At 49.3% G+C, this 22,305-nt stretch overlaps 1 protein-coding gene across 2 annotated transcripts in view; it reads right to left on the bottom strand.

Annotated features, from left to right (window-relative positions):
* THAP12 (THAP domain containing 12) overlaps positions 1-20,808 on the bottom strand; it is a 38,225-nt gene extending 17,417 nt beyond the window's left edge. Inside the window, exons 1-4 of one of the 2 annotated variants that reach the window (XM_069759385.1) lie at positions 20,559-20,808; positions 17,949-18,069; positions 6,233-6,337; positions 3,917-3,953 (exon numbers count right to left, since the gene is read on the bottom strand). In XM_069759385.1, coding sequence (XP_069615486.1) covers positions 3,917-3,953; positions 6,233-6,337; positions 17,949-18,069; positions 20,559-20,647 — 352 coding nt within the window. In that variant the 5' untranslated portion in view covers positions 20,648-20,808. The remainder of the gene's footprint in view (positions 1-3,916; positions 3,954-6,232; positions 6,338-17,948; positions 18,070-20,558) is intronic. The other variant, XM_069759386.1, reaches the window with a different exon arrangement.
* Between the last annotated feature and the right edge of the window lie 1,497 nt (positions 20,809-22,305).

Raw genomic sequence — 22,305 nt, 5'->3', positions numbered from 1 at the left:
GGAAGGGCAGATCGCTCTGTATATAGAGAGGAAAGCGCTCCTGTTATTAGGAAGGGCAGATCGCTCTGTATATAGGGAGGAAAGCGCTCCTGTTATTAGGAAGGGCAGATCGCTCTGTATATAGAGAGGAAAGCGCCCCTGTTATTAGGAAGGGCAGATCACTCTGTATATAGGGAGGAAAGCGCTCCTGTTATTAGGAAGGGCAGATCGCTCTGTATATAGGGAGGGAAGCGCTCCTGTTATTAGGAAGGGCAGATCATTCTGTATATAGAGAGGAAAGCGCTCCTGTTATTAGGAAGGGCAGATCATTCTGTATATAGGGAGGAAAGCGCTCCTGTTATTAGGAAGGGCAGATCACTCTGTATATAGAGAGGAAAGCGCTCCTGTTATTAGGAAGGGCAGATCGCTCTGTATATAGGGAGGAAAGCGCTCCTGTTATTAGGAAGGGCAGATCGCTCTGTATATAGAGAGGAAAGCGCTCCTGTTATTAGGAAGGGCAGATCGCTCTGTATATAGAGAGGAAAGCGCTCCTGTTATTAGGAAGGGCAGATCGCTCTGTATATAGGGAGGAAAGCGCTCCTGTTATTAGGAAGGGCAGATCGCTCTGTATATAGGGAGGAAAGCGCTCCTGTTATTAGGAAGGGCAGATCGCTCTGTATATAGGGAGGAAAGCGCTCCTGTTATTAGGAAGGGCAGATCGCTCTGTATATAGGGAGGAAAGCGCCCCTGTTATTAGGAAGGGCAGGTCACTCTGTATATAGGGAGGAAAGCGCTCCTGTTATTAGGAAGGGCAGATCGCTCTGTACATAGGGAGGAAAGCGCTCCTGTTATTAGGAAGGGCAGATCGCTCTGTATATAGGGAGGAAAGCGCTCCTGTTATTAGGAAGGGCAGATCGCTCTGTATATAGGGAGGAAAGCGCCCCTGTTATTAGGAAGGGCAGGTCACTCTGTATATAGGGAGGAAAGCGCCCCTGTTATTAGGAAGGGCAGATCGCTCTGTATATAGGGAGGAAAGCGCTCCTGTTATTAGGAAGGGCAGATCGCTCTGTATATAGAGAGGAAAGCACTCCTGTTATTAGGAAGGGCAGATCGCTCTGTATATAGGGAGGAAAGCGCCCCTGTTATTAGGAAGGGCAGATCGCTCTGTACATAGGGAGGAAAGCGCTCCTATTATTAGGAAGGGCAGATCGCTCTGTATATAGGGAGGAAAGCACTCCTGTTATTAGACAGCCGGTCCCCTGGAAACACAGACTTCACATCAAGCATGAAAATTGGATCAGGCTGCTAAAACAAAAACAAATGATGGGATGATGACTGCAGGCTGAAACTGGTGTAACTGGAGGTAACCACTGACACGTGTAACCTAAGGTGTCCATGGCCTTTACATGACGATCATATTACAGCTTCATACGACCACTGAGCAGTCAGGTGGCAGACATCAACTTCAATCGGACCTCAAGGACTGAGGATTTTCAGCGGTACATTTACATTTGACCTTTTAAAAGTTTTTTATTGCAATTTTCCGGGAAGCGCAGAGACCAAAAAAAAAAACATGACAATTCTAGAGTTCTGATATTTCACTTCTTTACGACATTTTAAGTACGGTTTCAATAATTTCACATGTTGTTAGATCAGACTTTTTATTTTGGACACAACGATATCGAATAGGTTTTTTTTTTTTTTTTATTTCTTTAATTTTTGAAGAGGGGACAAGGAGGCAATTTAAACTGTCATAGCTTTTTTCTTAGTCTTCCTAGGTCACTTGATCCTGCGAGTCGTTGCGTGTTAAATGCCGCTGCAATGTGGCATTTAACAGGTTAACAATAGCAGGTGAAGCACTGATCCACTTGCAATTGTTAGCGGCAGGTCCTGGCTGTAACACGCAGCCATCACCTCCTGCCGGGTACGGGGCGGGCTCACTGCTTGAGCCCGCTCCGTACACCTGCTTCTGACATGCACGGTGGATATTGTGAAGGGGTTAAATTGTTTAAAATGCAGCGATTGGGGCTGGTTGCAGATCTGCAGTTACAGGCTGGTGCCGACTGTGCAACACAACCGGCGCCTGTCTGCTCTGAAGACGCTTCGGCTCCTAACCAGGCTTCATACTTTGCTTTAAATAACCTTCAACAATTTTCCGGTTTCTAGGATCAGTTTACACTGGACGGATCCCATGCGGATAACCGGGTCAGCGCCAGAAGTCTGCGTCCTGGGCTCAGGATTATTTTCACAGAAATGCAATATACAGGTATATACAGTAATCAGAACGGAATGAAGCCATGTTGGCACCTTATAGCTCAGACTAGTTATTCTGATTAATTCTTCATCAGTGGCGAGCATGTGCGCGATGAAAGTGTATGTATACCATGGGGCGATTATAAATATGGCCGCCTCCGTACGAGCGCTGGGACTTACGCTTATCTGTTGTGACGTACGACCAGAATTAATGTAGGAAACTGATGGATACAGATGAAGATGAATGGACGCCAATCACTGGAGTTGGTGCGATTTGATTTGCAGGATCTGGTCCATCAATCACTGATGACGGCATTTAATAAGCGCAGACAGGAAGCGCGCCACTGATACCTGCAACCGGCGCTCCTGTCATGTGACTGCTGGGCGCCTATGGGTTGTCGCAACAGCCGGGGGTCTGCAGAAGACCCCTGTGCCTCTCATCACAATCCTGTGAACACCAGCGCTCATAGACATAGTGATTTCTGCTACCCATAGTGATGAAGTCCTGCTATATAACCGGAAGATCGCAGCTTCAAGTCCCCTAAGGGGACTATTGAAGACAGGAAAAAAAAAAAAAGTTTTAAAAACGTAAAAAAAAAAAAAAAGTTCAAATCACCCCCCTTTTGCTTCATTAAAATACGACAATAAAAAGAAAATACAGATTTGGTTTCGCTGCGTTCAGAAATGTCCCAGCTATCAAAATATAAAATAAATTAATCAAATAGGTAAACGGTGTAACGAGAGAAAAAATGAAAAATGACAATTACGTTTTTTGGGGTTTTTTTTTGCTGCTGCAACTTTGCAATAAAATGCAATAACGGGCGATGAAAATATTGTATTTACCCCAAAATGAAAATCAATAAAAATCATCAGCTCAGGGCACAAAATAAGCCGTCACCCAGATCACGAAAAAGAGAAACGCTACGGGTCTCGAAGAATGGCGACAAAAGCAAAAACTTTTTTTTTTTTTTCCATGCAAAATTCTTTATTTTTTGTTTTTTTTACCACTAACAAATAATAAACTAGACATGTTTGGTATCTGCGTACTAGGACCGACCTGGAGAATCATAATGAAAGGTCGGTTTTATCGTATAGTGAACATGGCAAATAAAAAAATAAAAAATTGTGGAATTACACTTTTATTGTAATTTCTCCGCACTTGTATTTTTCCCCCCCCATTTTCCAGTACACTATATGGTAAAATCAAAGGAGCCTTTCAAAAGTGCAACTCGTCCCTGCAAAAACACAAGCCCTGATACGGCTGTATTGATGGAAAAAAAACCAGAAGGTTTGGGTCCTGGAAGAAGGGGAGGAAAAACGGATTATCGCCTGGGGGTGTTCAGGTTAATGGGGTGGGCAGCTCCTAGCTGTTGGCATCCGCTGCTCTTTTTTTTGATTATTTGGCCTGATGATTGATGACGGGATTTGCTGTTTGTAATCCAAACCCTTCATGTGTTGCAGATGTCAATCAGCCGCGAGACATGCAACCCCGGGGACTAAACATATTATTCGAGCGCGCCGGAGACAGTCGCTTAGCACCTGAGCATGGTGGAGATCGCCTTGTCCGATCACGTTCGCTCATCACCAGTGCCAATAATGAAGCCTCGACGGTGATACAGACCCAGTCACATTTCATTACTGACCCCCATAATAAACGCTAAGACAGAAAAGGGAAATCACTTACGTTTCCGCTCTTTCAATATCCGGATTTCTTCTTCGCTCTGAGGAGAAATGGAATAAGATGAATGACGGGAGAAGGAGAAGGTTAAAAAAAAAGTCAGATCAGTGATTGAGCAGAGGATGATGACTACTCTACAAGGCCGCAGAGAGAGAGAGGATCCAGCGAGAATCCAAGAAAGGAAAGCAGAAAAGTGCAGGTTTTGGGTCGGATTGTTTTTTTTTTTTCCCTTTGCTTTCTTGGGTAAAGAACAGTGCAAGTGAAGAGGATGCGAGTCCATGAGGACCCCGGCCCCCTGTGCATTTTGTGCTGTATTCCCCCCCCCCCCCATCTATAGGCTACTGGAGGGATCCCGAAAAGAAACGCAAAAATTCTGCAAAAAACGCAATAATCCGAGCAGATTGCTTTTATGCATTTGGAGAAAAACATGCAGCGTTTCTGCAGAGCTGAACATGACCCAATACAGTCCTGATCTGTCCTCATCCCGCACCGTCCACCCCAGAGGTGTCACCCACAGACAAAATGTAAGGTCCAGGGGGGGATTTCCATCTGGTATTGCGGTAGAATCCGACCTGTGGGACCCCACCGATCCTGGGAATTAATGGTGCAGCACTGCACACATTACACCGTTTTCCCCCCAAATTTACAGGGACCGTCTGCACGGGCCACCTACAGGATGCTAAATCAGTGCCCCCTTCGTTCAGCACAGCGCCCAAGTGGGGGGAGTACGGCCATTCTGGGGCTGCTCCATGAGATCGGTGTCTGACTTACACAATAACAGGATAGTGTCGCTCTGCTGAGCCCCCGACCACGTGGGCGCTGCTCAGACTCCTCCGCTGGAAATCTCCAACACATTAATGTATGAGCCGTGCGGGGCAGCGGGGGAGAAGCCGAGCCCAGGGGAAGGAACAGGGGACAAGCCGAGCTCAGGGGGAGAAGCCGAGCTCAGGGGGAGAAGCCGAGCTCAGGGGAACAAGCCGAGCTCAGGGGAACAAGCCGAGCTCAGGGGAACAAGCCGAGCTCAGGGGAACAAGCCGAGCTCAGGGGAACAAGCCGAGCTCAGGGGAACAAGCCGAGCTCAGGGGAACAAGCCGAGCTCAGGGGAACAAGCCGAGCTCAGGGGAACAAGCCGAGCTCAGGGGAACAAGCCGAGCTCAGGGGAACAAGCCGAGCTCAGGGGAACAAGCCGAGCTCAGGGGAACAAGCCGAGCTCAGGGGGAGAAGCAGGGGAACAAGCCGAGCTCAGGGGAACAAGCCGAGCTCAGGGGGAGAAGCAGGGGAACAAGCAGGGGAACAAGCCGAGCTCAGGGGGAGAAGCAGGGGAACAAGCAGGGGAACAAGCCGAGCTCAGGGGTAGAAGCAGGGGAACAAGCAGGGGAACAAGCCGAGCTCATGGGGAGAAGCAGGGGAACAAGCAGGGGAACAAGCCGAGCTCAGGGGTAGAAGCAGGGGAACAAGCCGAGCTCATGGGGAGAAGCAGGGGAACAAGCCGAGCTCAGGGGGAGAAGCAGGGGAACAAGCAGGGGAACAAGCCGAGCTCAAGGGGAGAAGCAGGGGAACAAGCCGAGCTCAGGGGAACAAGCCGAGCTCAGGGGAACAAGCCGAGCTCAGGGGGAGGAGCAGGGGAACAAGCCGAGCTCAGGGGGAGAAGCAGGGGAACAAGCAGGGGAACAAGCCGAGCTCAGGGGTAGAAGCAGGGGAACAAGCAGGGGAACAAGCCGAGCTCATGGGGAGAAGCAGGGGAACAAGCAGGGGAACAAGCCGAGCTCAGGGGTAGAAGCAGGGGAACAAGCCGAGCTCATGGGGAGAAGCAGGGGAACAAGCCGAGCTCAGGGGGAGAAGCAGGGGAACAAGCAGGGGAACAAGCCGAGCTCAAGGGGAGAAGCAGGGGAACAAGCCGAGCTCAGGGGAACAAGCCGAGCTCAGGGGAACAAGCCGAGCTCAGGGGGAGGAGCAGGGGAACAAGCCGAGCTCAGGGGGAGAAGCAGGGGAACAAGCCGAGCTCAGGGGGAGGAGCAGGGGAACAAGCCGAGCTCAGGGGGAGAAGCAGGGGAACAAGCCGAGCTCAGGGGGAGAAGCAGGGGAACAAGCCGAGCTCAGGGGGACAAGCCGGGGAACAAGCCGAGCTCAGGGGGACAAGCCGGGGAACAAGCCGAGCTCAGGGGGACAAGCCGAGCTCAGGGGGAGAAGCAGGGGAACAAGCCGAGCTCAGGGGAACAAGCCGAGCTCAGGGGAACAAGCCGAGCTCAGGGGAACAAGCCGAGCCCAGGGAGAGAGGCCGTTCTGATCTAATTCAGGGGCAGATACAGGGAACATCCTTACCAGCTCCTTTATTCTCTTCCTGCGTCTGCCGGGGTTTCCGAGGTGACTAGTGAGGTCAAATATGGTTGGGATGGCATTCTCCCGAAGGACGGTCCTGTACGGGCTCTGAAAAAAGGAAAATAGCAGAAATTATTATTAGGAGACTTTTATATGCATGTTCGATATGTGGGAAAACTGAGAGGAGCAGCAAGCTGTAGGGGGCTACACGTGGATAAAGATTAAAAGACCCCTCCCTGCTACTGAAGTCCCTCCTATAAGGGACCCCCTCCTATTAGGGATCCCTCCTGTTATGAACTCCTTGCCCCTTATTAGGGACCCCCTCACAACGCCTCCTATTAGGGACCCCCCTGTCCTCCTTCTTGGTGTTCTAAATATTCACACAGGAGGGCTCTCTGGCGCGTCGATTCCACATTGGGGGGGCGACTGGTAGTATGTGGCAGCTATCAGCAGGTATCATCCTTTTCCAATTAATAAGCGGATACCTTGGCAAATGGCCGATGGATGCCACGTCATTAGCGCTCAGATGTGCAGCTCAGGCACGTTGGATTTCAACTCGTCCTCTAAAATCCGTGTGTCGCCCCTCATCTGATGCGTACGGGCGCCGATATTATCATTATGCTTTGCTTATATTCCACAGCGCTGTACAGACATCATCATCGCTGTCCCCGATGAATGGAGAACCTGGAAGAAACCCTCCGAACACGGGGAGAACATACAAGGTCCTCGCGCTGCGGTGCTAACCACTGAGCCACCGTGCTGCCCTAGGAGATCTCAGATGCTGATGGCACATGTGGTGCTACAGACATAATGCCACAATGGCCACGAGACACTGCAGCGCTAACGTTGGATGAGGCCGACTGGATAAATCTATGTAGCTTATGCATGGATGCAGAATTAGGGCGACTGTCAGCAACTAGTGGCAGCCCGCTGCAATTAGAGCACACTGGGAGTTGTAGTTTCACAATGGCAGAAGTGAGGTAGGTTACTGATCGCTAAATTAAAGGGATTGTTCAGGAGTATAAATACCTCTCTTTTTGCAAATAAAGACCACCATCTGCTGGTCTGGTCTGGTATTGCAGCTCAGCTAAAGTGAAAGGTGCTGAGCAGCAATATCACACTCAACCTGAAAACAGGTGGTGGAGCTGTTTTTTTTTGTTGTTTTTTTAAAGTAGCCATGTTTTTCTAATACTGGTAAGGGATTGTACCAAAAATATGCGAGATTCCATATTGATAGGATAAGGGGTAACTTACTGATCACTAAGAACTGGGCTCTACAAAGTCGAGCATGTGCACCTCTGCTCCATCCATCCTCTATGAGACTGCCGTGTCCAGCAATTTCTGACCGTCCCATAGAGAATGCAGAGCCTCATTCTCGGGATGACCCCTGGCGACCCCCAAATATCAATAAGAGATCTCATACACACACACAGTCATGGCTGAAAGTGTTGGCACCCTTGAAATTGTTCCAGAAAATGAAGTATTTCGCTCAGAACATTATTACAATTACACATGATTTGTTATACACAGGTTTATTTCCTTTGTGTGTATTGGAACAGCAGAAATAAAAAAAAAAAAAACAAGAGAAAAATAGGCAAATTGGACAGAAATTCACACAAAAGCCCAAAATTGTTGGCATCTTTCTAAAACTGTGAGTAAACAACTTTGCCTCAAGCAGCTGATGCTCGTTCAGAGTCACCTGTGGCAAGTAACAGGCGTGGACAATATGAAAATCGCACCTGAAACCAGATAAAAAGGGGAGAAGACGACTCAATCTTTGCATTCTGTGTTAAGCATGGAGAACAGAAAGAGGAGAAGAGAACGATCTGAGGACTTGAGAACCAAAATTGTTGAAAAATATCCACAATCTCAAGGTTACAAGTCCATCTCCAGAGATCTTGATGTTCCTTTTGTCCACAGGGTGCAACATAAGAAGTTTACAACCCATGGCACTATAGCTAAACTCCCTAGACGTAGACGGCAGAGAAAACAATGATGAAATGTTGTAATGTAGGACAGTCCGGATGGAGGATCAGCAGCCCCAATCCAGGTCCAAAGAAATTCAAGCTGTCCTGCAGACTCAGGGGGACTATCTGTCCACATGTGAATGAAACGCTATGGCAGGAGACCCAGGAGGACCCCCCACTGCTGACACACATAAAAAACCACAACTGCAGTTTGCCAAAATGTACATCAGTAAGCCAAAATCCTTCTGGGAAAGTGTCTTGTGGACGGATGAGACCGAGATAGAGCTTTTTGGTAAAGCACATCAATCTACTGTTTACTGAAAACTAAATGAGGCCTACAAAGAAAACAGAACCTACAGTCAAATATGGTGGAGGTTCAAAGATGTTTTGGATCTTTTGGCACTGGGTGCTTTGACTGTGTGCAAGGCATCATGAAATCTGAAGATTACCAAAGGATTTTGTGTGACAATGTAGTGCCCAGTGGCAGAAAGTTGGGTTTGTGTCCTAGGTAATGAGTTTTACAGCAGGATAATGACCCGAAACACTTCAAGAAGCCCCCAGAAATGGATGTTAACAAAGCGCTGGAGAGTTCTGAAGTGTCAGCAATGAGTCCGCATCTAAATCCCATTGATCACCTGTGGAGAGATCTTACAATAGCTGTTGGGAGAAGACGAAATATGAGACCGGGAGCAGATTGTGATAGAAGAGTCGTCCAATATCCCAGCTGAGAGGAGTCAGAAGCTTGTGGATGGTTATAGTAAGTGACTGATTGCAGTTATTTATTCCAAAAAGGTGCAACCTAATATTATCCTGAGGGTGCCAACAATTTTGTCCAGACCGTTTTGTGGTTTTGTGTGAATTTATGTCCTATTTGCCTGTTTATCCTCTTTTTTTTGTGTGTTGTTCCAGTACACACAAAGGAAATAAACATGTGTATAACAAAACACGTGTAACAGCAATAATTTTCTAGGAGAAATACTACATTGTAAGAACAATTTCAAGGGTGCCAACGCTTTTGGCCATGACTGTAATACTTGGCACAGCCAATTTAAGAGATGTATCACTGATTAACCCCTCCACGACATATCACGTATATATACGTCATATGTCGTGTCTCCCCTTTTGATGCAGGCTCCTGTGCCAAATCACGATCCACCTGCAGCTGTTAACATGTTAGATACCGCTCTCAATCTCCGACAGCATCATTTAACATGATCACGCCATCGGCACCCCATATGATCAACCGGGGGTCTGCAGGAGCCCCCCACACTTGTCATTGCCAATCTGCTATGAGTGCTGCCTAGTGGCCGGCGCTCATAGCAGATGATTTTTGCTACATACAGCACAGCTGAAGCCCCGCTATGTATAGCACAAGTGATCAGACTTCCCCTAAGGAGGCTATTAAAGTAAAAAGTAGGAGAAAAAAAAAACATTTTAAAAAGTTCCAATCACCCCCCCCCCCCCCCTTTTGCCCCATTCAAAATAAAACAATAAAAAAAATATTAAAAATACACATATTCGCCAGATCTATCAATATATAAAAATAATTAATCCAATTGGTAAAAGGCCTAATGAGAAAAAAAAATTGTACAATTTAACTTTTTTTTGGTATTTTTTGCCCCAGTTTTCTACTACACTATATGGTAAAATCAATGGTGGTGTTCATAAGTACAACTTGTCCCGCAAAAAACAAGCCTACAAACGGCCATATTGAAGGGAAAAATAAAAACGTTATGGCTCTGGGAAGAAGGGGAGCAAAAAAACGAAAATACAAAACCGAAAAATCTCAAGTTGTTAAAGGGGTTGTCCAGGACTTTAACACTGATAGCTTATCCTTAGGAGAGGTCACCAATGTCTCATCGGTGGGATACAAAGGCACAGATGATTGGCCTCAGGGAGACCAAAACATCCAACACCGCGGAGACACCATCACGTGTTTCTCAACGCAGTGATTCCAGAACACTGCCCCCATCCCTTATGGGAAATATGCAGATACATGTAAAGAAGCTGCGGAGACACCATCACGTGTTTCTCAACGCAGTGATTCCAGAACACTGCCCCCATCCCTTATGGGAAATATGCAGATACATGTAAAGAAGCTGCGGAGACACCATCACGTGTTTCTCGACGCAAGCAGTGAATAGCCAGGCCTTTCCCCGGGAAGGAACAACCACGGGAAGGGCAGCATCCTATGAAGGAAAGCCACCTATGCCAAGCATGGTATCCATCCACAGACAGCTGTTTCGGGGTTTTTGCCCCTCATCAGTGTGGAGTAGGAATCTGGCTATTAGGAGCAGTGCCTAGTAAAAAGGCTATAAAGGTGGGATATGACACCCAGTGCCCCCCGCCGATCAACCTGTCAGTTACTGTGCTGCACAAAAAATATAGTTCTTACCGATAACGGTATTTCTCTGAGCCCATGACGGCACCACGGAGAGAGGGGATCCGCCCACCAAGGACAGGAAACCTACGGATAAAAAGGCGGTACCACTCTCCTGCATCAGTTTGTTTACATAGATAATGATGGGAGACTACTAAGACATTTGTAAAATTTTTAACTGTTTAGCATAACAAGATACCGCGTGACTTTAAACTATAAATGGACTATGGCACTATTTCCATGTGTGCACCCATAAGTGAAGGGAGGGAATGTACGGGTGCCGTCATGGGCTCAGAGAAATACCGTTATCGGTAAGAACTATATTTTTCTCTGATCGCCCATGACGGCACCACGGAGAGAATTGCATAGATAGTACATTCAGGGGGGGACCACCGCCTCTAGAACCCTTTTACCGAAAGTAAGGTCTGAAGAGGAGATTAGGTCCAATCTATAGTGCCTATAGAATGTGGATGGTGAGGACCAGGTAGCAGCTCTACATATCTGGTCAATGGAAGCTCCGGCCTTCTCCGCCCAGGAAGTTGCTACTGCCCTTATTGAGTGAGCCTTAACCTCCCCGGGAACGGACATCCCACTTGCCGAGTATGATAGACTGATGGCGTCCGTGATCCATCTTGCTATGGTGGCTTTAGATGCTTTTTTCCCCTTCCGGGGACCCTGGAAACACACAAACAGAGAGGGATCCTCCCTACTCTCTCTAGTGGCTTCTACGTAATGTAAGAGACATCTTCTTACATCTAGTGTATGTAGTGTTTGTTCCTCCTTGTTCTTAGGGTTAGGGCAGAAGGAGGGGAGAGATATCTCTTGAGACCTGTGAAATTTTGAAGCCACTTTCGGGAGATATGCTGGGTCTGTTTTTAGAACAACCCTGTCCTCTAGAAATTGTGTGTGAGGAGGGTTGGCTGAGAGAGCCTGTAAGTCGCTGACCCTACGGGCAGAAGTGAGGGCGACTAATAGAGCTGTTTTGAGGGATAGCGTTTTTATTGTAGATTCATGTAATGGTTCGAATGGAGGACTGGTCAGGGCTTTAAGGACCAAGTTTAGGTCCCATTGTGGAACCACTTTTACTGGCAGAGGCCTCGATCTTCCTGCTGCCCTAATGAATCTAGAGACCCACCTATTTGAAGCTAGGTCAAAATTAAATAGGGCTCCTAATGCCGCCACGTGAACTTTTAGGGTACTGGTGGCTAAACCCATATCCAACCCGTTTTGTAGGAACTCTAATATGGAATTGATGGGAATCTCTTTCCCTATTTTTGCACCTGAAAAGGACAGAAACTTTTTCCATATTTTGCCGTACTGTTTTGTTGTAACCGGCTTCCTACTTTTTAACAGAGTTGAGATTAACCCCGAAGAGAACCCTCTGCTTTCTAATATTTTCCTCTCAAGAGCCAGGCTGTCAAGTGCAAGTTCTTGACTTGTGGATGACAGATTGGGCCCTGTGACAACAGATCCTGGAGGTCTGGTAATACCCAAGGGTCGGATATTGACATCTTCCTCATCCATGAGAACCAAGGTCTCTTCGGCCAGAACGGGGCAATTAAAAATGACCAGCGCCCCGTCCTCCCGAATCTTCCTCAGCACTGCTGGAATCAGAATGAGGGGAGGAAAGGCATAGACCAGATGGTGACCCCAAGGAATCAGGAACGCGTCCACAGCTACTGGGTTCCCCAGGGGAGATAGGGAGCAAAAGGAGGCTACTTTTTTGTTTAAATGGCTCGCGAAGAGATCTATTTTGGGAACACCCCATTTTTGCGTGATCTGGGTAAATATCTCTGGATTTAGTTCCCATTCCCCCTGTTTTAGGCTGGATCGACTGAGGAAGTCTGCCTTGTAATTGTCTACTCCCTTTATGTGTAGGCTTGTCAGGGATAGAAGGTTGCTCTCGGCTATTTGAAGGATCGAGTTGGTCACTTCCATTAGATTTTTGGAACGGGTACCCCCCCTGATGATTTAGGTAAGATAATACCACCCGATTGTCCGACATCACCCTTACATGGTGAGATTGAAGGACTCCCAAGAATTCCTGAAGGGCAAATTTTACTGCCAGGAGTTCCTTCATATTGGAGGAATTGTTTGCAAGGGAAGGAGACCAAATGCCCTGAGCTACCAAGTCGCCCAGATGAGCTCCCCACCCTGAGGGGCTTGCGTCCGTGGTTAGGACCTTTGATATCGGGATTACCCATGGGACTCCCTGGGAAAGATTTTCCTGCAACGTCCACCAAATCAGAGAGTGATTGGTGCGAGGAGATAATGTTAACCGCCCGTCTAAATGCTCTCCTAGGAGGATTTGCTCTGATAGTAGCTGCCATTGGAGATCTCTTGAATGTAGTTGGGCCCACTGGACCGCAGGGATGCAAGAGGTCATAGAGCCTAACAGGGACATGCCCTGACGGAGAGTTATAGAGGGGAGAGATTGTACTCTTGACGCTAAGCTCATTATCTTTTGTATTTTGCTCTCTGGGAGCCGGCATTCCATTTTCCTGGAGTCTAGAGTGAGACCTAGGTACTCCTGAACCTGAGAAGGCACCAATCTGGATTTCTCTAGGTTTATTAGCCAGCCCAGGTCTTTTAGAGAATGAATCACTAAATCTAGCTGATTCTTGCAATGTTGCGGGGAGGAGCCTATCACCAGAAAATCGTCCAGATATGGTACGATCAGGGTGTTTTCTTCCCTGAGGTGAGCCATTACCTCCGCGACCAGCTTTGTAAAAACCCTCGGGGCTATTGCTAGGCCAAATGGTAGGGCTGTGAACTGGAAATGGCTTAGGACTCCCTTGATGTGGACTGCCATTCTAAGGAATCTTTGGTGATCCTTGTGTATTGGGACGTGATAATATGCGTCCTTCAGGTCCAGGACCACCATGAAGCATTGAGGAAACAGCATTTTGATTGATGATTTTATCGTTTCCATCTTGAATGTCTGAACCTCTAGGTAATTGTTTAGGTTCCTCAAATTGATAATAGTCCTGAAGGAACCATCTGGTTTCTTTCTCAGGAACAGAGGGGAATAGTACCCTTGCCCTCTTTCTTGAGGGGGAACTTCCAGGAGTACTCCTTTTTTTTTTACTAACCCCACAATCTCGTTCTCTAGTGTTAACTGCTCTTCTGCCGAGGATCTTGTGGATGTTATCTTGAAAGAGGGACGAAGGTACCTCTTGAATGTTAGGGTACCGTCACACAGTGCAATTTTCATCGCTACGACGGTACGATCCGTGACGCTCCAGCGTCGTAACAATATCGCTCCAGCGTCGTAGACTGCTGTCACACTTTGCAATCTACGACGCTGGAGCGATAATTTCATGACGTATGTGCGATGTAGAAGCCGTTGGTTACTATGCGCACATCGTATACGATATATGTTACACCATGCAATCATGCCGCCACAGCGGGACACTAGACGACGAAAGAAAGTTTCAAACGATCTGCTACGATGTACGATTCTCAGCGGGGTCCCTGATCGCAGGAGCGTGTCAGACACTGCGATCTCGTAACTATATCGCTCGAACGTCACGAATCGTGCTGTCGTAGCGATCAAAATTGCACTGTGTGACGGTACCCTTAATCTCAGTCCTGATTTTATGATGTTTAAGATCCATTGACTGGAGGTAATCTTTTCCCAGGCTGGGAGAAAGAGAGATAATCTCCCTCCCACCTGGGGCGAACCTTCATTGTGGAGGTTTCTTGCTGTCACTGAGGTTTTTGTTAAAGATAAACCCTTTATTCTTGTTCTTCTTATCTTCCCACTTCCCCTGGCCTCTCCCTGGGTTCTTACGGAAAAACCTCTTGTTCCGAAAGGGCTTCCTATAAGAGGGGAGACCCAGAGAGGGGAAGGACTTTTTCTTGTCCCCTGCTTTTTCCAGGATGTCATCTAGAGTCGACCCGAACAGAAACTCTCCTTCACAGGGGATGGTACACAGTTTCGTTTTCGTCTGCAGGTCACCTGGCCAATTCTTAAGCCAGAGGGCGCGCCTAGCCGCATTAGCAAACACTGCTGCTCTGGCGGACAGCCTGATGGAGTCGGCCGAGGCGTCAGCTAGGAAAGCCGCGGCCCCTCTCATTACGGGTAATGTGTTCAGAATTGAGTCCCGGGAAGTTTTCCCCTGTAATTGACCCTCTAGTTGGTTCAGCCAGATCATCAGAGAGCGTGAAGTGCATGCTGCTGCAACTGCCGGCTTCAGGCCTCCTCCCGCTGCCTCCCAGGAACCCTTGAGAAAGGCATCTGCCTTCTTGTCCATGGGGTCTTTTAGAACTCCCATGTCCTCAAACGGGAGGGCGAATTTCTTTGAGGCTTTAGCAATTGCTACATCTAATTTGGGGGCCTTCTCCCAAAAGGAGCACGATTCCTCCTCAAAGGGGTATTTCCTTTTTGGCGTTAAGAGAGTCTTCCTCATGGGCTTCTTCCATTCCTTCTTAATCAAGGCCGCGATTGCTTCGTTAAGCGGAAAAGCTCTTCTCTTTTTCTGTTCTAGGCCCCCAAACATGATGTCTTGTACTGTTTTTTTAGGATGGGAGTCTACCAACCCCATGGTACTTCTCACCGCCTTTATGAGGCCATCAGTATCCTCTAGAGGGAAACAGTTATGTCCCCCTGAGGAAGAAGTAGATGATGCAGATGAGTCGGAGGAGACGGATGACATTGAACTATCACTTTCGGATTTTGAGACTGGAGATGGGGACCTATGTTTGGTCTTTCTCCTTTTTTTCCCACTTTTTAGTGACCTAAAGGTGTCCTCCACTTGCTCCTTAATTAGGCTTTTAAGATCTGTTGCAAACCCAGGAAGGTTTTCAGATACAGTCTGCTGAATGCAAGTATTGCATAGTCTCTTATCCCATGTAGGTGGAAGATCCTCTCTACAGATGGCGCAACTTTTGTGATTAGTTTTAGCTACGCTTTTCCTCCCCTAAAAGAGACAAATAACAATCTTACTGTCTCTGACATTCACGAAGATCCACTTAAAACCTCCAGGACCCATAAATACCGGTTGGGGATTCTCTGCCTCTGGCTTTCTCCCCGACGCCGTACTGGACTCCTTACTGTGTTGAGACCTTTGGCGTTCCTTGCTGGTGTCCTGGTGCCCTTTCTGCTGTCGCCTTTTTTGCTGCTGCTGCTGCTGTGGCGATGCTACAAGTGGAGGTGATTCGGGCAAAGGTGATGCCGGGTCGCTCGTACTGCTGCTGGTCTGCGGATGCTGCCTCGAGCTTGGCTTAGCTGGCGCTCCTATTCTCTTGAGGCTCCTGCTTATTAATGCAGAGCCACTGGGAGGATATGGATTCTGCTATTTGAACCCTCCCGCCGCTCCCCGCACCTGCGCAGTAGCGACCGCTCCCATAGAGGAGTGCCGAACGCCAGCGCCTGCGCAGTAACTCTACGAGGTGCCAAAAACGCTCTAGCAGCCATCCTGCCGGTGCCTGCGCAGACCGCGCCAAGCGCCCCGCCGGCGCCTGCGCAGAGCGCACCAGGCGCCCGGCCGGAAGACCCGCCGGCGCCTGCGCGAAGCGCACCAAGCGCCTGGCCGGAAGCCCCGCCGGCCTGCGCAGAGCGCACCAGGAGCCCGGCCGGAAACTCCCGGCGCCTGCATGAAGCGCCCAAGCGCCCGGCCGGAAGCCCCGCCGGCGCCTGCGCATACCGGCGCACGAGCGCACCGCGAGACCAGCCTAGATCCCGGGCATGCGCCGACTTCCAAAATGGCGCCCGGGATGCAGATATGGCGCTGCTGACCGGCGCCCCCGGTCCTATGCAGACCCTGTAGCTCTTTCTCTGCACGCCCGATGGCGGTGCAGCGTGCAGACTTATGCTTGTTTTAGGGAGGGTCGCGCTGCACCTCCCGCAACCACAGAGGGACCCCCCTGGATGTTGCCGCTGCTGCATCTTACCTGGGGAGGTGACCGCGAACTCCTTGTCACCTCCCCCGCACACCCTGTCGGCCCACTGGCTCCCAGCGGTGGCGCTTCGGGTCACCACCCTAGCCGAGGCAGAGGGACCCCAGCTGCCTGAATCGGACTGGTTGGCCCCGGAATTCCAACGACGACTGGTAAGTCCATAGGTCTCCCATCATGGACAGGAAACCAACTGATGCAGGAGAGTGGTACCGCCTTTTTATCCGTAGGTTTCCTGTCCTTGGTGGGCGGATCCCCTCTCTCCGTGGTGCCGTCATGGGCGATCAGAGAAACAGCGCCATCTACAGAATAGTGGCCGCGGTGGGTACTGCACATCGATCTAATCAATAGCGGGTGGGTGGTGAGTAACCCCACCAAGTGTCGCACCCCCACTGATCAGACAATCGGTGACATATCCTAAGGATAGGACATCAGTATTAAAGTCCTGGACAACCCCTTTAGATGGGTACATTTGAGTTTCTACAAGAGCTGGGTGACAGTGGCGGCCATGGTGGTTTTCTTATTATGGTTTTGTATTATCTTGCAGCAAAACTACAACTCCCAGAAGAAGCTCACATTGGGAGTTGCAGTTTCAGACCTCTGCTCAATGCTTTTCACTGCAGCTTTGCTCCAGTATGGCACGTCTGTCACCAGCTTAGCTGACTTGTCTAATGTTAGCACACTGTGTCAGATTACCGTTTTGTCCCTCCATGCTTTACACTGCAGCTCCGTTCTTATTGGCGTCACAGCTATTAAAAATAAAAAAGGCCCTCCAGTGGTACGCTGCCTAAATCTTGGCTGCATTCTCTACTGTAGGTACAATGTGATCCACCTCCTGTGTCAGCGCCGTCTCTCCTTGCTTTATACTGCAGCACTGCTCATTCATGGCACAGCTATAAGTGGCTCGGGCTTAGCTGCATAATCAAAGTCTGAACCGAAATCTTCCTCTGGTCTCATTAGTGGCGATAGCGGTTGCTCGATAGCTCCATGCTTCAGGGTATGTGCCCACGCTGCAGATTTTCCTGCGGATTTTTCCGCAGTGGATTTGGAAAATCCGCAGTGCAAAACCACTGCGGTTTTCACTGCGGATTCTTCTGCGGTTTTTCACCAGCACTTTCCTATTGGTGCTGGTTGCAAACCGCTGCGGAATCCGCACAAACAATTGACATGCTGCGGAAAACAATCCGCAGCGTTTCCGCGCTGCATTTTCCGCAGCATGTGCACAGCGTTTTTTTTTCCCCTTAGGTTTATATGGTACTGTAAACTTTGGGAAAACTGCTGCGGATCCGCAGCGGTCAAATCCGCTACGGATCCGCAGCAAAAACCGCAGCGTGTGCACACAGCCTTACACTGCAGTAGCGCTCCACTAGTGATTATATTGTAGCGGCATGGTATAATGCGAGTGTATTGTGACCACACGAAAATCAGACTCATCTCGGGCTAGTGGTTTGAGCGCAGATTGCCAGGTACTCACACTTCTGCAGATCATGGAGTCCTCAAAGTGCTGGGCGCATAATCTGTAGTGCTTGTTCAGCTGATCGGGGGTCTTGTCCTCCAGATCATATCTCCGACAGTTCTCCACCCACTTCTGACACCTGCAAAATGAAAGATTAAAAAAAAAATAATAATAATTAAAATAAAAATGTAAACTGCATTGAAATTAAAATAGCAAAAAATAAATTACCACCAAGATGAAAAAAAAAAAAAAAAAGGCTAGGTTCACATTGCGTTAGTGCCATCCGTTTAGCGCATACGCTAACGCAATGTACAAAAAGGGATTGCGTTTAGCGATCCCGATCTGCGCTAGCGAGAAACGGACCTCGAACGTTTGAGGTCCGTCAGAAAATAACGGGAGATCGCTAACGTATGCCAAAAAATGGGATGCGTTAAGATACATTGGGTGCGCTAACGGATCCGTTACATAGCATTAATTGCGCCATGTAACGGATTCCGTCAGCGGATACCCACTAACGCAATGTGAACCCAGCCTAAAATGTTTTGAAATAAAAATAGAAAAGAAAAACTAAAAAAAAAAAAATGTAAACTGCATTGAAACTAATAGCAAAAAATAAATTACCCCCACAAAATAAAAAACATATTGAAATAAAATAGAAGAGAGAAGCTGAAAAAAGTATTGAAAAAAAAAATGAATAAAACTACCCCATCCATCATTTATCTCTCAGAAGAAAAAAAACACAAACAAAAAACTGTATTGCTGCATCCATAAAAGTCCAATCAAAAAAATTAAAGATAGAATTTCACACCATAAAGAATAAAAAAAAAAAATACCATGTTTATCCCCAAAATAATAAGTCCAGTTTTGCACAAAAAAACAAACAAAAAAGAACAAAACATCTTCATTGACCTAAAAATAATTAAAAACTTTAGGGTCTCAGAAAATAGCGACAAACCAATTTTTTCTTTTTTTTTTAAAAAAAATCTAGAAATTTGTAAAAACCACTAAAATGTAAAAAAAAAAGAAAAGAGAAATATATATATATATATATATATATATATATATATATATATATATATATATATATATATATCTGTTTGGCATTGCTGTACTGGTGCTACTCGGGAATCACATCTCTGGGCAATTTTTGCGGCTGTAGTAATAAAACTCAACGCTGGAATTGAGTTTTGTTTTTTTTCCACTATTTCATCCTATGTGGAATCATTTCATATGTAAAGTAAAAAAATAAATAAAACGGCAAAAAATTAAAAAAATAATTTAAAAAATAATAGACGTTTTGTCTAACGGTATTACGGTAGTTTCAAGACCTCTGCTTCCAACCAATGAATGGAAACCGTCTCATAGAGGGATGGGTCCTTGTTACTTGTTTGTTACAATGTATCAGTGCAGAGTGTCGGTGGGGTAAATGGCGCAGTCCCCGAGGTCGCACCGGCCCATACAGATACATGAAGTGGTCAGGCTCGGGTTGGGAGCGCCGGCCGGCCGGTCCATCCGATTTATATGGCGGTCAGACAGCGTGAGAAGCCCCTCACCCCACTGATCGCAGGTGCGAGGGTCCAGATCAAATTGATAAAAAATGAAACAAAAAAAAATCCAATAAAGGGGTCTAACGGGGGACGGAAATGGCCGAGCAGCACTCAGGACCCCCGAGTATTCCGCTATGACAGCAGATCACGTGACTAATCGATCACCAAGGATGACGCCCCCCGAGGCGACCGCAGGGTCCCTGCTGGGAACAGGTTATTGCTCTCTGTTATCAGCCGGCACACATAGGACAGATGAGGGGCCCCAGGTGTGGAGAAGGTGGGGGTCCCCGTCACTGACCCCAATACACAGACATAAATGGCTGAGGACCCTCATTATCCCCCAAGAGGGGCGCCCCTCGCAGAGGCCCCCCCCCCCCGCCCTCGCAGAGGCCCCCCCCCCCCGCCCTCGCAGAGGCCCCCCCCCCCCCCGCCCTCGCAGAGGCCCCCCCCCCCGCCCTCGCAGAGGCCCCCCCCCCCCCGCCCTCGCAGAGGCCCCCCCCCCCCGCCCTCGCAGAGGCCCCCCCCCCCCGCCCTCGCAGAGGCCCCCCCCCCCCCGCCCTCGCAGAGGCCCCCCCCCCCCTCGCAGAGGCCCCCCCCCCCGCCCTCGCAGAGGCCCCCCCCCCCGCCCTCGCAGAGGCCCCCCCCCCCGCCCTCGCAGAGGCCCCCCCCCCCCGCCCTCGCAGAGGCCCCCCCCCCCCCGCCCTCGCAGAGGCCCCCCCCCCCCCGCCCTCGCAGAGGCCCCCCCCCCCCCCGCCCTCGCAGAGGCCCCCCCCCCCCCTCGCAGAGGCCCCCCCCCCCCCGCCCTCGCAGAGGCCCCCCCCCCCCCGCCCTCGCAGAGGCCCCCCCCCCCCCCGCCCTCGCAGAGGCCCCCCCCCCCCGCCCTCGCAGAGGCCCCCCCCCCCCGCCCTCGCAGAGGCCCCCCCCCCCCGCCCTCGCAGAGGCCCCCCCCCGCCCTCGCAGAGGCCCCCCCCCGCCCCCGCCCCCGCAGAGGCCCCCCCCCCGCGCCCCCGCAGAGGCCCCCCCCCGCGCCCCCGCAGAGGCCCACCCCCACGCCCCCCGCCCAGTCAGGGGCTAATCTCACCGGCCCGGGTCCCGCGGGAATCTGAAGAACGCCAGGTCGGACTGCGTGCTCTTTCGGGTGCAGTTCGGGGCTGCGCAGAAATTCGGCATTTTCCTTATGTAACGGTTTTTCCTTGGGGGGGGAGGGGGAGCACCGGGATGACCCGGAATCCTCCCCTCACCAGGGGGCGCGCTGACTACCGGGAGACACACAGGCGGCCGCCGCTCCACACTGCTGTGCGCGGCCTGGAGGAATCACACACCTATCCCACAAAGCACCGCGCGGCCGCTCTAACCTCACACTCCACTCTATGGTTCACTGCAGAGTAAGCGGGAAACCACAGAGATGTGCGAGGGGAGGGATAGAGCGGAGCGTGCTGGGAGGACCTGGCAAACGGCGTCACCTGTGGTCCTGTACAGAGAAACATCTCCAGACTGAGGGCTCTGAGCCGTGTATCTAATGCTGTAGTGTGATACTGTCTGCTGAGCTGTGTATCTAATCCTCTCCGGTGTGATACTGTCTGCTGAGCCGTGTATCTAATCCTGTCCTGTGTGATACTGTCTGCTGAGCCGTGTATCTAATCCTATCCTGTGTGATACTGTCTGCTGAGCCGTGTATCTAATCCTCTCCTGTGTGATACTGTCTGCTGAGCTGTGTATATAATCCTCTCCTGTGTGATACTGTCTGCTGAGCCATGTATCTAATCCTCTCCTGTGTGATACTGTCTGCTGAGCCGTGTATCTAATCCTGTCCTGTGTGATACTGTCTGCTGAGCTGTGTATCTAATCCTCTCCTGTGTGATACTGTCTGCTGAGCCGTGTATCTAATCCTGTCCTGTGTGATACTGTCTGCTGAGCTGTGTATCTAATCCTGTCCTGTGTGATACTGTCTGCTGAGCCGTGTATCTAATCCTGTCCTGTGTGATACTGTCTGCTGAGCCGTGTATCTAATCCTGTCCTGTGTGATACTGTCTGCTGAGCTGTGTATCTAATCCTCTCCTGTGTGATACTGTCTGCTGAGCCGTGTATCTAATCCTGTCCTGTGTGATACTGTCTGCTGAGCTGTGTATCTAATCCTATCCTGTGTGATACTGTCTGCTGAGCTGTGTATCTAATCCTGTCCTGTGTGATACTGTCTGCTGAGCTGTGTATCTAATCCTCTCCTGTGTGATACTGTCTGCTGAGCTGTGTATCTAATCCTATCCTGTGTGATACTGACTGCTGAGCCGTGTATCTAATCCTATCCTGTGTAATACTGTCTGCTGAGCCGTGTATCTAATCCTGTCCTGTGTGATACTGTCTGCTGAGCTGTGTATCTAATCCTCTCCTGTGTGATACTGTCTGCTGAGCTGTGTATCTAATCCTCTCCTGTGTGATACTGACTGCTGAGCTGTGTATCTAATCCTATCCTGTGTGATACTGTCTACTGAGCTGTGTATCTAATCCTGTCCTGTGTGATACTGTCTGCTGAGCTGTGTATCTAATCCTATCCTGTGTGATACTGTCTGCTGAGCCGTGTATCTAATCCTGTCCTGTGTGATACTGTCTGCTGAGCTGTGTATCTAATCCTCTCCTGTGTGATACTGTCTGCTGAGCTGTGTATCTAATCCTCTCCTGTGTGATACTGTCTGCTGAGCTGTGTATCTAATCCTATCCTGTGTGATACTGTCTGCTGAGCTGTGTATCTAATCCTCTCCTGTGTGATACTGTCTGCTGAGCCGTGTATCTAATCCTGTCCTGTGTGATACTGTCTGCTGAGCTGTGTATCT

Source organism: Ranitomeya imitator, chromosome 3 (assembly GCF_032444005.1).
Source record: "Ranitomeya imitator isolate aRanImi1 chromosome 3, aRanImi1.pri, whole genome shotgun sequence".
NCBI classification, from domain to species: Eukaryota; Metazoa; Chordata; class Amphibia; order Anura; family Dendrobatidae; genus Ranitomeya; species Ranitomeya imitator.
This window is presented reverse-complemented; position numbering and strand designations above follow the sequence as displayed.